Raw genomic sequence first — 16518 nt, 5'->3', positions numbered from 1 at the left:
ACAGAGGCGGACGGAGAGGCAGTTAACGCTCTTATCTGGGACTTTGCTCCTATCGGGGACGCTACTTTAAGAATCAAGTTGGCTACACATCAAGATGAACCTACATCTGCATGATGTCATACAAAAAATAAGTTTTTATAATGTAATATATTTATAAAATATATCATCTTCCTGTCCAGCTATTACAGAATTTTTTAAGATTTCCGAAGCTAGCATGTTGTTGCTACTGGCGATGTGAGTTGCACCCAAGCAGTTCAATGGCAAGTTTCCTAGGTAGCCGTAGTCGTTATGGCAATGCCGTTTGATGCTGCCACGTAGTTATTTGTGGGTTCGAGTCCCAAAAGTCAGAAATTTTGTTTTAGGGTACTAGGGGTATTAGTACACATTTCCTAACCATTAGAGTATGTGTCAAAAACTTGTGTTCTATTCCAAATCTATCCGCGACGCACATATGGAGTAATAATTATAATAAAGGCGCAGCCCTTGTAATGCAGACCCTCCGATGAGGGTGGGTGGCATCGGCCATGTGTTATTGTGGTGGAGGATAGTGTTATGTGTGGTGTGTGAGTTGCAGGGATGTTGGGGACAGCACAAACGCCCAGCCCCCGGTGCAATGGAATTAACCTACGAAGGTTAAAATACTCGACCCGGCCGGGAATCGAACCCGGGACCCTCTGAGCCTAAGGCCAATACGCTGAACATTCATCCAACGAGTCGGACACATATGGAGTGAAGGTTTACGACATAGTTCAGGATGATTGGTCCGTGGAATGAGGACGTATACTACAGTGAAATAAATGCTTGCCAGTTGCTATTCTAACATTGTCTAAAAAAAGGGAAATTACTACTTATTAAATTAGCAACATTGAATTAATAATAAAATTAGTGATGATACGCTGCATACAGTGGCATTAATTACGAATATAAACTTTACACTCGCCGTGTCGCGCATCCTCGTAAATAGTATTAGTCAAGAAACAAAATTGTACCGTTTGGAAGGAATTATTTGATAAGATACATAACTCGAATCTTAACTTTCGTGTGCAGGTTACATTTTCAGTCTTTTTATTTTCTACCACAATTTCTGAGTTTCGTTACATAGTTAATTAATTTTAACATTTCTTCGTATGTGCAGATTTCAACCCTAATTTTCTTTTTGCCCTGAACTTCCATATTACAGCTTAATAAGAGTCTGATATTGGACTCTAGTAATACAATTTCAAAGGGAATAGCGCTAAACATCAGGGAACACGTACACCAATGCACTAAACTTCACTATATTTTCAGTAACCTTATTACCAATGCAATACAAATATGACATCTTCGGCATAAAAATACCGTCGTTAAAATTCGTTGATAGCACGCAAGAAAATATTTAACTTCTAGTCTGTAAAACTGTAGCCTACGTACCTGGTAGTTTATCTGACAGACGTAGTACCGGCCCTAACTGCTGGAAACCAACCAGTGTAACTGCGGGAAGGGTCCCTGTCTTGAGGTATTCGGCCTGTGAAGCAAACGGTCAATGTTCTTTTGGTAGTTAACGTCGCACATATAAGGCTTTCGGCGACGCAAGAATGGAAAAGGGATGTTTTAAGGATGTTAATATTCGGATTAGTAGCCTCCGTGGCTCAGGCAGCAGCGCACCGGCCTCTCACCGCTGGGTTCCGTGGTTCAAATCCCGGTCACTCCATGGGAGATGTGTGCTGGTCAAAGCGAAGGTAGCACAAGTTTTTCTCCGGGTACTCCGGTTTTCCCTGTCATATTTCATTCCAGAAACACTCTCCAATATAATTTCATTTCATCTGTCAGTAATCAATCAATGCCCCAGGGGAGTGCGACAGGCTTCGACAGCCGGCACATTTGCTGTGTTCGCCGCCAGAAGGGGGCTTCATTCATTCCATTCGTGATCCGTTCGATTTACTGGACACAGGCTGTGGATTTTCTTTATTCAGATTAGAAAGGACAATCATTTTTTTTTTTCATGAACATACACGCGAATACAAGTGAATTTCTGAAGCTGGATGTATGGAAGATGTAGCAGGATACAGTAAAGACACAAATCGTTGTTGAGTTGATGATGAAAAAATTACTACAAATACCATGTTTATTGCTGATAAACACATTTATAACAGAAAATAACATCAAAACTTTATACGATTCAGTAATAAATTTGTCAATTGAGGCCGTTATATTATTTTTTAAATAGATTTAAGACACTTTGAAAACGAGACACTGGGCTTTAATGGGTCACTGTCGTAGTTTAGGGAAGATAGGAAGGTTTCTCGGGGTTTCCCATTTTAACTGTATGAAGCTGCTAAAGTGATACCCTTAAATTAGACCAATCACTGCTTCCTTCCCAATCATCTCCTTCAATTTCAAATACATACACCGTTAGAATCGCTGTGGGGCATCTACAACGAAATTACAAGAATAGAAATACAATTATGCAATGTGTACTTTGGAGGTAGATATTCTGTACAGGTAGTCTCTTCAAAATGCTAAGAATGATTACTGGGTTGTAAAGATATTTCACTGGCGAGTTCGTCTCTAGCGTAGAGACTGCCACACTCTATTAGATATTTGGAGACTTTGGATTCGAGTCGCCGGAGTGATTTTCTACTTCACCTCAACGAATATTTGATTTCATTTGCAATACAATAGGTACCTGTGATACGGGCTGCCTGGCTGAGGTGGTAAAGGCGTGCTCGGTTCGCCCGGAAGGACGTGGGTTCGAATCCCCGTCAAGAAGTTGTAAAATTTAAGAAACGAGATTTCCACTTCCGGAGGTGCACATGAGGTTCACTCATCCTACACCAAAAATGATTACCAGGTTAATTCCAGCCCTCCAAGGGCCTTCATGGCCTGGTACTGAGATGACTTTGCTCTGCTTTTGGGTACTTAAGATCCCTTCAGTGCGTATGAAAACAGCGTACAGCTCGAGTGCTTCCCAAGGACTACCACCTCTGTTCACTCCATTTTTACTCTGAATTTATTTCAGAACACATTTCCCTACTGATACTCTGTTAATGTAAACACTTCGTTCGTTCGTTCGTTCGTTCGTAATCTGTTTACCCTCCAGGGTCGGTTTTTCCCTCGGACTCAGCGAGGGATCCCACCTCTACCGCCTCAAGGGCAGTGTCCTGGAGATTCAGATTTTGGGTCGGGGATACAACTGTGGAGAATGACCAGTACCTCGCCCAGGCGGCCTCACCTGCTATGTTGAACAGGGGCCTTGTGGAGGGATGGGAAGATTGGATGGGATAGACAAGGAAGAGGGAAGGAAGCGGCCGTGGCCTTAAGTTAGGTACCATCCCGGCATTTGCCTGGAGGAGAAGTGGGAAACCACGGAAAACCACTTCCAGGATGGCTGAGGTGGGAATCGAACCCACCTCTACTCAGTTGACCTCCCGAGGCTGAGTGGACCCCGTTCCAGCCCTCGTACCACATTTCAAATTTCGTGGCAGAGCCGGGAATCGAACCCGGACCTCCGGGGGTGGCAGCTAATCACGCTAACCACTACACCACAGAGGCGGACTGTAAACATTTCAATTCAGCAAATTGCATTCTCGGAGCGGTTTCGTGAAAATGGTGACAAGTACAGTTTCGCTTTTAAGTTCCGGATGGTAGGCGGTTTAACTTGTAACTACTATAATATAGAGGGGATACATTATACTCCAGTCTAATCTCCAGAACCCGCAACACCTCGTTTCCACAGGAATGCATGGCTTAGCTTCTCATACATCCTCTGGATTAAGAGGGATTCCATAACCTGTACCAAAGCTTGGCTAGTTTGTGTTCTGCGCATGACTACAAATGTTGAAGTTGTGTTAACATTTCAGTTTCTCTCTCATCTCTTTAAAATCTCACGTTATTGGTGTTGTAATGTACAAGTCACGAGTTTAGAGAATAGGAAATAATAATTCAGTGAATTTTATGATCCCGTGTAAACATAATAATTTATATTCAGTTTCGAGTTTTGCCAGGATGAGGATAAATATAACGTATTCACTGATGATAAACGGCTTAATGGAGGTAAAGCAGTGCACTTCGTGGGCTTTTGAGTGTCAGCCGAACTAGCAACTTCCCCTGCATGAATTGTCAAAGGGCTTTAGCTTAAATGTATACGCCTTTCCTTTATTTAATATTTTAGAGAACATTTGATATATTAGGTAGGGAAATAAATTCATTCCACCACGAATGTTCGCCTGATGAAGCTACACATGCACTATATATTCGAGGCAAGGAAGTTGCTGAGAACCCCACATCCAAAGCTACAAAACAGTCAGCCGCTCATTCCATTTGTAACTGTAATATCGCAAGTATCTCTTCACTCACACACTAGGGACGATGCCAGTCGACAAGCTCCGACTTTTCGGGATATTAAGCCCTGCGGGTATTTTAAAACTGTCCACGTTTCAGCGACACTGCAGTAACACTAGTCAAGACGATATACCTAGAGTTGGAATTATAGACACGAATAGGTTAGGGCCGATGCAGACAGGGAATTGCATGTAGATGTAAAAAAAAACAGAATGAAAGAAATAGTTGTTGAATCCAAATATAAGCCGTGGGAAGATTTTGGTAATAACCTGGAAAGGCTAGGTCAAGCAGCAGGGAAACCTTTCTCGATAGTAATAAAGAATCTTAGGAAGGGAGGGAAAAAGCGAGGTGAACTCACAATAGATCCCAGGGAATCACTGGACAGGTGGAGGGAATGTTTTGAAAATCTTATCAACGTGTGGTGTCGCGAACAACCAAGCTCATGGGGATGAGGAAAATGATGTTGGTGACATTACACTCCTGAGAGTGGAAAGGATGGTAAATAAACTCCATCTTCATAAAGCAGCAGAAATAGATGAAATTAGTCCTGAAATGGTGACGTACAGTGGGAAGGCAGGGATGAAATGGCTTCATAGACTAGTAAAATTAGCATGGAGTGTTGGTAAGGTACCTTCAGATTGGACAAAAACAGTAATTACACCTATCTATAAGCAAGGGAACAGGAAGGATTGCAACAACTGTCGAGGTATCTCTTAGATTAGCATACTAGGCAAAGTATTCACTGGCATCTTGGAAGGGAGGATGCGATCTGTGGTTGAGAGGAAGTTGGATGAAAACCAGTGCGGTTTCAGACCACAGAAGGGCTGTCAGAATCAGATTTTCAGTGTGCGCCAGGTAATTGAAAAATGTTACGAGATGAATAGACAGTTATGTTTATGTTTCATAGATCTAGAGAAAGTATATGACAGGGTACCGAGAGAGAAGATGTTCGCCATACTGGGGGACTATGGAATTAAGTGTAGATTTTAAAAATCAATCAAAGACATTTACAGGGTGGCGCACGAAATGTCATACATCGGAAATGTTTTATAAAATATGTAAACCTGGGCTCACAATCAGGTCCTTTCGTGAACAGAAACCTTATTTCATGCGTGATCCGACAGGCAGTACCACATCTCGCGCATGCGTACCGGCTGCCAGTTATACAGCATGGCGGACGAGGGGAGATTGTCGCGTGAACAGAAGGTGAAGATAGTGTTGTTTCATGCTGAAACAAGAGTGTAGCTCGGACCCAGGAAATGTTTCGTGTTCATTTCCGTACTCGGTGGGCTCCTTGCCAGCAGACGGTATACAGACTGGCCAAGCAATTTGAAACAGAAGGCAACATACTCGAGAGAAAACGGCCCGCCTCAAGCCGGTCAGCTCACCGGAGAATGCTGTTGCTGTGAGAGCGGCTGTGGATCGGAGCCCCTCCAACTCCACCAGAACTGCATGTGTTCAGCTGGGCATCTGTCCTCGGTCAATTCAGAGAATACCGCAGTCTGACCTTGACGTGTTTCCATACAAAATGACAAATGTTCTTCCTGAATGAAAATTTCGGGCCCCTTGTGATATCCCATCGATATCCCGAGTGTTTTCAGAGTGGCTCAATCTGGCCACCACATAGCCCCAATCTGAATTCCTGCGACTTCTCCCTGTGGAGATATTTGAAGGAGACGATCTACCGCCATAAACCAGAAAATGTACAGCAATTGCAAGCGGCCATTGTGACTTCTTTCCGAGGGTTGAGTGAGGACTTGTGTCGTAGGGTGATCGCGAACATGCAGGTTCATCTCGAAGCTGTTGTAATACCGAGAAGGTGGACATATTGAACATGTCCTGCGCACGGACTAACCATGCACATGTCAGTGAATGTTGTAACGCCATTTTGAATTCAATATGTTGTATACTACATTTTCTATAAACAATTTCCAGTGTATGACATTTCGTGCGCCACCCTGTATGTTGACAATAGGGCTGCAGTAAGAATTGATGGTAGAATGAGTTCTTGGTTCAGGGCAATTACAAGGGTTAGACAGAACTCTAAACTTTCACCTTTGCTGTTCGTAGTTTACATGGATCATCTGCTGAATGGTATAAAGTGGCAGGGAGGGATTCAGGCAGGTGGAAATATAGTAAGCAGTTTGGCCTATGCTGACGATTTTGTCTTAATGGCAGATTGTGCCGAAAGCCTGCAGTCTAATATCTTGGAACTTGAAAATAGGTGCAATGAGTACGGTATGAAAATTAGCCTTTCGAAGACTAAATTGATGTCAGTAGCTAAGAAATTCGACAGAATTGAATGTCAGATTGGTGATACAAAGCTGGAACAGGTAGCTAATTTTAAGTATTTATGTTTGTGTGTTCTCGTAGGATAGTAATATAGTAAGTGAGATTGAATCAAGGTGTAGTAAAGCTAATGTAGTGAGCTCGCAGTTGCGATCAACAGTGTTCTGTAAGAAAGAAGTCAGCTCCCGTACGAAACTATGTCTGTTTTCAGACCAACTTTGCTTTACGGGAGGGAAAGCTGGGTGGACTCAGGATATCTTATTCATAAGTTAGAAGTAACAGACATGAAAGTAGCAAGAATGATTGCTGGTACAAACAGGTGGGAACAATGGCAGGATGGTACTCGGAATGAGGAGATAAAGGCTAATTTAGGAGTGAACTCGATGGATAAAGCTGTACGCATAAACCGCCTTCGGTGTTGGGTCATGTGAGGCGAATGGAGAAGGATAGGTTACCCAGGAATATAATGGACTCTGTTATGGAGGGTAAGAGAAGTAGAGGGAAACCAAGATGCCGATAGTTAGACTCAGTTTCTAACGCTTTAAAGATAAGAGGATATAACTAAATGAGGCCACAGCACTAGTTGCAAATAGAGGATTGGGGCGACGTTTAGTAAATTCACAGAGGCTTGCAGACTGAACACTGAAAGGCAGAACGGTCTATAATAATAACGTATGTGTGTATCTATGCCTGGCAGGGAGTATCGGTCTCCAAATTCTGCCGAAACTGCAAGTCTCCCACTGCACACTAAACCTGTGCAACCATGTGTATTCATGTGCAATCATGGGTTTGAGACAAGACAGAAACACAGTCAAATTAATGAATGACCTGATCTGCCTCCTTGTGGCTTCAGTTTGTTCGTGCATGTCCAGAAATTTCTAATTGGCAAACGCTTCCATAACATTAATTAATTAATTAATTAATTAATTATTGTCACGGCCGCTACATTCCCAGTCCTAGCTCTTCCCCATCCTTGCGTCGTCGAAAATCCTTCTATGTATTAATGCGACGTTATCACTACCGGGAAAATAAAGGCCTCTCATTGTTTCATTTCAACATTTCTGGACTCTTTTGGGGCATCAAACCCTTTGTTCATCCAGGCAAACCAAGCACGCCTTTACTGCCCCAACTAGGCAGCCCTCTTAACACATTAGTAATACAGGAAATTTTCAACTGAGGCTCTTGAGATCTTACCGTGTTGGACGAGAACTGTAGCTAGGCAAGCAGCACCACCCACAATCATACTCAGGCACAATGTCCATCGTCTTCCCCACCACTCCATAGCAGGCCACAGGAATATATAGGTTGGGAGCTCCACTGCTCCGGCCAAGAAGAAGTTGAGGAACTCATCACCTCCAAGAGCAGGCGCGTAGTAAGACAGTCCCACATACACACTTGTATTCGTAAACCTGCAACAACAGTGAACTTCAGAAAGAAATTGTAAATAATTAACTTTAAGAATTCCTTCAAAGTCAGAGAAGTTTTATCTAATCTGTTGGTCCAATGGGATCGCGAGTGCTCGAATATAGAGAAGAAACAGTCACATCATTCATCTAAAATGTATATACAGGTCTTCAATGAAAACATTTCCGTTTTTGGCCATACTAATTTTGAAAACTGGAAGTGCTGGAAATAACTTTCACACTCTTGTAACTATTCTACCCGATTCCTTAGCTGAATGGGCAGCGTTGAGGCTTTCATTTCAGAGTGTTCTGGTTTCGATTCTCGGCCGATTCGGAGATTTTAATCGGTTGCGATTAACTCTTCTGGCTTGGGGACTGGGTGTTTACCCCAGCACTCTCCTCTTCACATACAGACAACACACCACACTACAGACACACGCAATAGTGATTACATCCCTCCATATAGGGTTGGCGTCAGGAGGAACATCCGGCTGTTAGACAAGCCCAAATCCACATGTGCGGCATAGCTAACATCCGCGACCCACCCCACAGCTGTGGAAAAAGCGGTGAAGACTTGTAACTATTCCAGTGAGGAAAATTAAATAAAGATTTTTTATTAAATAATACCGCACCGTTGGGTTGTGGTCTTCAATCTACGTAAAATCGATTTTAATTAATTATTTGTCAGGATAGGATATTGTCATTGGTTCTATGCACAGTATGTACATTGAACAACTACATCGTCCAACGCGGAGCAAGAAAGTAATTGTTCAACAGATCGTGCAAGTTTCAACTCTAAGATACCAATATTCAAATTTCACACACAATTAGTCCGAATAAATAAGGGTGGTCCTAGTGAGAATGTGTTGAGTAACTCTCTTTATGAGCTGTTTTACGGCGTACCGACACAGATAGGTCCTATGGCGACGATGGAATAGGAAGGGGCTAGGAGTGGGAACGAAACCGCCGTAGGCTCAATTAAGGCACAGCTTCAGCACTTTCTTGGTTGAATAACTCTCTGAAGGTTGTATTTTCTCCAGATGGTGTAAAATCGAACCGAGGAATGGTGCACTGCTGTTCGTGAGAAACGTCTGAATTCCATAATGATGAGTTTACTCCGCCGTACTGATAAGTAGATCTAGCCTATATGACGGTGCAACCAAATACACTATAGACAATGCTGGACACTTTCTTATTCTCCCGTACTGAAATGAGAGACACGTTGACAGTGGCGCACCTGGCGGCCCGACCTTAGACATCAGGCGACAAGATTGACACTATAAAACATGCGTGTTAAAACTGATAGAAATATTTAACCTAAATAACGATTTTTGCTTTGTTCTACTACGAAAGTTGAATGTTAATACTGATAGAAATAATGAAACTCAATAATTATTTCGTTCTTTCCGAGTCCTTGGCTGAATGGTCAGCGTTAAGGCCTTCGGTTCAGAAGATCTCGGATTCGATTCCCGGCCAGATCGGGGATTTTAATCGAGTGTAATTAATTCTTCTTGCTCGGAGAAAAGGTGTTTGTGTTTGTTCCAACACGTTTCTCTTCATATTCATATAACACATTACACTTCCAACCACCACGGAAACTTGCAATAATGATAACTAGACCTCGGAATTTTAGGTGCTTAAATTATTTTTTTTTTAGCTGCCTGAAATAGACTCTCAAATAAGTCCTAATATATTTTGGGCACCTTCAATTTTACGTATTTTAATAGGAATCCATTAAAATACAATGCTTATTTTGCTAAATTGATAATAACTTGTTAGGGGTAGATATAAAAAAAAGTTTCACTCTCCTCTTAGCTGCAAACGTCATAGAATATAATTTTACATCCGATATGAGATGGCGAAACTCTTGTATCCACTTTTTAATTAAAGACGACTTGGAATCTGACACTTTCGGAATAATTCATAGTGTATTGTATATTACTATACTCAATTTCAAGGCGTCCCGATAGGTGCGCTGGCAATCAATGTCTTGCGATATCTCGCAAAGTGTCGCGTATTCTCTATAGTGTATTTGGTGCAACATGGCCAAAATTGGATTATAACAGATTACTATAACAGATTGTGATTTCACATCCAGCGTCTAATTGGGCTTCTAGCTCCGTGTGTTTCACCGCAGACTTTGCCCGACATTTTCTCCGCTAGTCAGAAGTGGACTGATGGCTGCAGTCCTCGGTGAGGAGCCCAATTAGATCACGCCCCACAAGCACGGAAAATTATTTCTTCTACATTCATTAACGTAACTTAAAACTTTTCAGTCTGTCAAACACACAAGTTCAATAGAATATAAAGGGAGTCCTTGAAAAACGTTCCAGTATTAATGCAGGATGCAGCACGCAACAAAGTAAGGATAGACATTGATCGCAAACCCAATATTTTCGGAGTTATGGTCCTTTACCACTACTATCAATGATCACTATGTTCCATTAATTTACGGAGGGTCGTATGCATCGAAAGACGGAAATACGTTCCTACACAAACATTGGTAGCACCGAGCTCGATAGCTGCAGTCGCTTAAGTGCGGCCAGTATCCAGTATTCGGGAGATAGTGAGTTAAAACCCCACTGTCGAAAGCCCTGAAGATGGTTTTCAGTGGTTTCTCATTTTCACACCAGGAAAATGCTGGAGCTGTACCTCAATTAAGGCCACGGCTGCTTCCTTCCCATTCCTAGGCCTTTCCTCTCCCATCGTCGCCGTAAGACCTATCTGTGTCGGTGCGACATAAAGCAACTTGTAAAAAAAGACATTGGTCGCAAACCTACTAGCTTGTTATATCATGGTCTCATTATGATACGGCGCCGGCCCATTTTCATCGTAGGGCTAGGCGATACCTAACAAGGGTCTTCCATGAGCAATGGATTGTTCAGGGCGGGCTAATGCCTTGGCCTGCCCGTTCGCCTGACCCTTCAGATTTTTGACTTCGGGGAGAAGCAAAGACCATGGTGTATGTGGTACCCAACAAATTATGTGGATACACTACAAGAAAGCGTGTTCGATGTTTGTGATGCAATCTGGAAAGAGCTAGGGGTGTTCTAACGATTGCATGATTCCATGCGACGTAGGATGGAAGCACCTTTTCACATCGAGCACATGTTGTGAAGAATAGATCAACGACATGGTGATCATTGATGATAGATGTCCCGGACCATAACTCCAAAGATATGGGGTTTGCGACCCGTGTTTATGGGACCTTTTTTCCTTCGTTTGTTGCATGCTGCCTCCTCTACAAATATTGGGATCTTCTTAAAGGACACCCTGTATAACACTACAACATATCTGTAAAAAGTACACACTATTAAACAAAGAATAATATGTTTCGTTCTACAAGAACATCCTCAGGTTTTATCCAATCACTTTAAATAATGCGTAAATACTCGTATGTGCAAAATTGCTTACGTTAGAATCCGAGGATGTTCTTGTAGAATGAAACATATCACTCTTTTTTTAATAGTGTGTATTTTTTACAAGTATGTTATAGTGTTATATATTGTATTAAACTTGTGTGTTTGCAGACTGAAAAGCTTTTAACTTACATGTGACTAAGTCAACACTGGAGAGTATGGCTTCCTTCTTAAGAAAACATTCATTGTCGGTTATATTTATCATAATTTTGAATCAAGACAGCCACACAGCCAGCTTAGTGACAGGTATGATCCGCCGCCTTATGACCCATTTGTTTGGGCCTCTAAAGAAATTTCTGAAGGAAAAACGCTTCCACAGCGATTATTAATTCAAGGCTGTGGAGCTCGAATGGTTCAGGAAGCAGTTGAGCGTTTTATTAAACAGCATGTTTTTTCATTAAGCACTTATGTTTTACTCTGTAATTTCATAGTACTGGTTTATATCACCTGGGCGGGTTTCACTTGATCACTCCTCGTATTTCAACACTGTGATGTAATATTAGAGGAGACAACATGACGCTCTTGTAGGACACTGATTATTTTCCCTTTTAATCATAACCCCATTCTTTCAATAATGCCGAAATTAACTTTATACGGTAGAATACGGTATGCTAAGCTACTGTGACAATTTTTCGTAAATGAAAGTAAAGGCATTAAATATTAAAGGTTTTTCAGCGAACTTCTTATTGTAATATCACAGCATTTTCATGGTAAATGTGTGCAAAAATCTGAACAAAAATTACACCTAGGATAAATGCCGAAAGTTCAGTGGCTATACATAGAATTACACCGAAATTAGCTCTCTAGTCCTGTTACAATTACAGAAATATGCCAACGCCAACCCTGAACAATTTTGATGAATGTAGAAGGTAGAAATAGGGGATGCCTGGCCGAGGCAGTAAAGGCGTACTCGGTTCGCCCGGAAGGACGTGGGTTCGAATCCCCGCCAGGAAGTCGTAAAATTTAAGAAATGAGATTTACACTTCCGAAGGTGCATATGGCCCTGAGTACCAGGTTAATTCCTGGGGGCAAAGGCGGCCGGGCGTAGAGCTAACCATTCTACCCCATCAAGTGCCCAGGTTACAAATAGTGGAAACCTTTACCTTCCACCACTCCCAGGGCCTTCATGGTCTGTACGGAGATGACATTGCTTTGCTTTAGAAGGTAGAAAGAAAGACCTCAAGCCCACGAACGTGGTGTAGCTCATATAGCCAACAGACGGAAAGAAAATAGTGTTTCTCTTTACGACAGAGGAGATCGCCACCTTTCGCTGACTTCCTTTTTCCTGCAAGTAACAAGATTATAGACAACCAGTCATGTTCAATGACTTCGGTAATAAACAAAACAAAACAAAGAAGTTTTCAGGACCCCTTCGTTATACGATTCACATCATAAAGTAGCCCCTTAGCGACACGATATCCTCAATAAAATATACCCTTGTATTTTTCACAGAGTATTCGTGGTTTATGTTGTACTCTTCACATGAAGTGAGCAGCTCTTGATGGAATTTGCAGAGGCTCTACAAAGTGTAGTCATTCTTTGCCTGCCCACTCTTCTTATGTGTGTATTTGTGCGAATGTAGGATGTGTCTTTATCTCAACTCCTATCACTGTGCCACCTATTCTCCAAGTGTTGTGCTTGATAGCAGGCATAATCTTATAGCAGAATCAGGACTATTTAATTCCATAGGTTGTAACTTCGAAAAAGTCTGTTGCTGTTATTGAGGTTGTTATTAATCTAGAGTACATTAAATATTGGGCTTCTACTCCAGGATAGTTACTTAAAGTATTGTTATTTGCTTTACGTCGCACCGACACGGATAGGTCTTATGGCGACGATGAGGGAGGAAGGGGCTAGGAGTGGGAACGAAGCGGCCGTGGCCTTAATTAAGGTACAGCCCCTACTTAAAATAAATACTCATTTAGTAGCAGAAATAACCACAAATTAATATGTATGTTATTATATGTCAACATAATATGTTCGAAGCTTCATGTTGATTCAGCAAAGCTCGTAAACATTGAATTCCCATACATCCTTTAAATAGTAAAAACGTGGAACAGATAATACAAGGCCAAGCAGAACTACAAAGAAAAATCTGAATTTTGGTATTCTTTTAGAATAATATCAATGATGAAGCCAACTATGTTTTAGCATTCTGGAAAACTAGTTCAGAAAGGATTTTGTTTTCATGATGCTTTGATAGAAGAACGTGAGTTGCTTCCTAAAGGGATGTCTCTCCCACCGCTTATTGGAACTTTGAATAGAATTATCTCTCAAGGAAAAGAAATCGCGAAGCGCACACGTCGTGAACTCCAAGTTTCCATTGTCTCTCTTCCATACTTTACGCATATATTCTCCAATTTCTTGAACAGCTATCTCCAATTACACGTAGTGTATATTTCGTGGAAGTTCAAGATGTACGTACAGGGGGAACAGCGTGTTCATTTGAAGTTGACATCCAATATTCATACCTCATGGCGAATTATTCTCAGTTTGACGTTTCCTCACTGCGATACATTTTAATAGCAGATTTAATATTTTTTTGCTACATGGTTACCGTCGCACTAACACATCGAATGTTTTTAGCGACGGAGTGATGGGAAGGGGAATGTAGCGGCCATGGCCTTAATTAAGGTACAGACCCAGCATTTTCCTGGTGTGAAAATTTACCACGAAATACCATACTCATGGCTGCCGACGGTAGGATTCTTTTTTTTTTTGCTAGTTGCTTTACGTCGCGCCGACACAGATAGGTCTTATGGCGACGATGGGACAGGGAAGGGCAGGGAGTGGGAAGGAAGCGGCCGTGGCCTTAATTAAGGTACAGCCCCAGCATTTGCCTGGTGTGAAAATGGGAAACCACGGAAAACCATTTTCAGGGCTGCCGACAGTGGGGTTCGAACCTACTATCTCCCGAATACTGGATACTGGCCGCACTTAAGCGACTGCAGCTATCGAGCTCGGTACGGTAGGATTCGAACCCACTATCTTCCGAATGCAAGCTCTGAGCTGTGCGACCTTAAGCGCACCGCTAACTCGCTTGGTAACAGCAGAATTTCAACGTGATGCTATAGCGCGGGATAAGTTGACATCCTTGTAATATTTTGGATTGGAAACAGACTTGTCTTGTTCCAGACTAAGTCATAGATATGATTTTCCGGCTATTCGAACGATGAAAGTCATTGTCTAGTCAAATTTAGATGGAGATACGTGATCCTACAAGATTACTAAATGTTCTATAGTACATACAATCACACATTTAAAGTTTATTTACATTAATAACCACACTTCTACCACTGAAAAATTGATGGAATTTGTAATAGTTGTTAATATTTAATTAACAGACACAAACTTGACGTTGCTTATATATTTTTCATCGATGCTACCAGTGACGTAATATAATAGGAGAACTATTCTACATTCTCAAAATTTCTTCTTTTCCTTTGAGTTTGCATTATATACCCATATTGAAACATGTTATAATGGAATAAACCTAAATATAATTGACTTTTTATAACGGTGATGCTGCAATAGTAAAAAGACTGACTTTCAAATTCTTGAAAGGAGTTCTTCAACGTTTCAATGGGCAATTAAAACTCTACTAACAGTTCAAAACTTTAGGACACCAGCATCAATAATGCCTCCAACAATCTGGAAGATCAAGGATCGCACTGTTTTAGAAATCTGCTGTACGTGAGCCCAAGGAGTTGCTCAGTGCCTCTGTCACTTCGTCCAGTGTTCGAAACTACCATTCTTGAAGATGGTTGGCTGTCGAAAGAAACACATGGTAATCGGAAGGGACAGCGTCAAGACAATAGATCGGATACATAAGTCGTTCCCAGTCAAGGCCGATGATAGTGGCATGGGTAACCTAGCTACGTGTGGTTTCGCTTCATTCTGTAACACCGTGCTCGATAGCTGCAGTCGCTTAAGTGCGGCCAGTATCCAGTATTCGGTATTCGGGAGATAGTGGGTTCGAACCCCACTGTCGGCAGCCCTGAAAATGGTTTTCCGTGGTTTCCCATTTTCACACCAGGCAAATGCTGGGGCTGTACCTTAATTAAGGCCACGGCCGCTTCCTTCCCATTCCTAGGCCTTCCATATCACATCGTCGCCATAAGACCTATCTGTGTCGGTGCGACGTAAAGCAAATAGCATTCAGTAACAAAACGACAGCTTTGTGAATCACAAGGGATGATACGACAGTTTTCGGGTTTCTCAACAAGTATCAGTTTCCGTAGGTCACAGTTGCATTGATTGTCTGATCAGTTGACGGGAACTCATGATGCACAATAGCACGAGTAGTCCACCTAACCTTACTTCGATGTTATAGTAGTTGTTTTAGATGTTTCGCAATAGATTCATGTGGTGCCGGGGAGAAGTCTGTCTTGAACGGAATTCTTTCCTGTCAACACAGAAATGAAATATAGACATATCGCCTTCTGGGGCGCACTCAACTCATTCGGGACCCTTCGTACTGCCTCATACCGTTTCTCAAGTTGAGTGAGGTGGTGTTGCATCATTTATACACTGACACTGAATTCATCTCCGGGTACTTAACATGTTAGGCCGTTATCGTCCTCAGAACCCTCCTTGAAAGCTTCGTTGTCAATTATTTGTAGTAGCCATTCTCTTAGTGATTTGCACGCTCATTCACTACGTCACTGCCGAAGACCTGGCATATTTTTCTTCCCGTGGCAGTAGAATACCTTCTAAGTTTAAAGTTCTAAAGCAGACAGCTACCTATTACTCTGTACGGGGCACCCGCGTTGGAGCTGTCCTCAAGTAATGTACACATTATCTGTAAACTTACTGTACATATATCTAAATAAATATGAGACTAGTTATTCTTTTATAAATACCATAGACTTCATTTCCTTGGGTATGAATATGATTTGCTTGCCAATAAATGTAATCATTTTGCCGCTTATAATACATGGTTGTAGTGTACATCGTCTAATATTTCTTTCTCATCCCACCTCTTATCATTTACTTTATCTTCCACACACCTTGGGACTTTCGTTTGAGTTTCTTTACAGTTATTTAAACAATCATTTTTGTATTACTTCTGTGATCTATTTTGTTTA

The 16518-nt window shown here is 41.8% G+C and overlaps 1 protein-coding gene across 1 annotated transcript in view; it reads right to left on the bottom strand.

Moving 5' to 3' along the window:
* The window catches only part of LOC136863829 (beta-alanine transporter-like), a 767558-nt gene that overhangs the window by 21485 nt on the left and 729555 nt on the right, over window positions 1-16518 (bottom strand). Inside the window, exon 9 of the mRNA XM_068226105.1 lies at window positions 7804-8018. Within this exon, the coding sequence (XP_068082206.1) occupies window positions 7804-8018 (215 nt within the window). The remainder of the gene's footprint in view (window positions 1-7803; window positions 8019-16518) is intronic.

The sequence above is a fragment of the Anabrus simplex genome, chromosome 2 (assembly GCF_040414725.1).
Source record: "Anabrus simplex isolate iqAnaSimp1 chromosome 2, ASM4041472v1, whole genome shotgun sequence".
NCBI lineage: Eukaryota > Metazoa > Arthropoda > Insecta > Orthoptera > Tettigoniidae > Anabrus > Anabrus simplex.
Note: the sequence above shows the minus strand (reverse complement) of the source record. Positions and strands in the feature narration are given on the sequence as shown.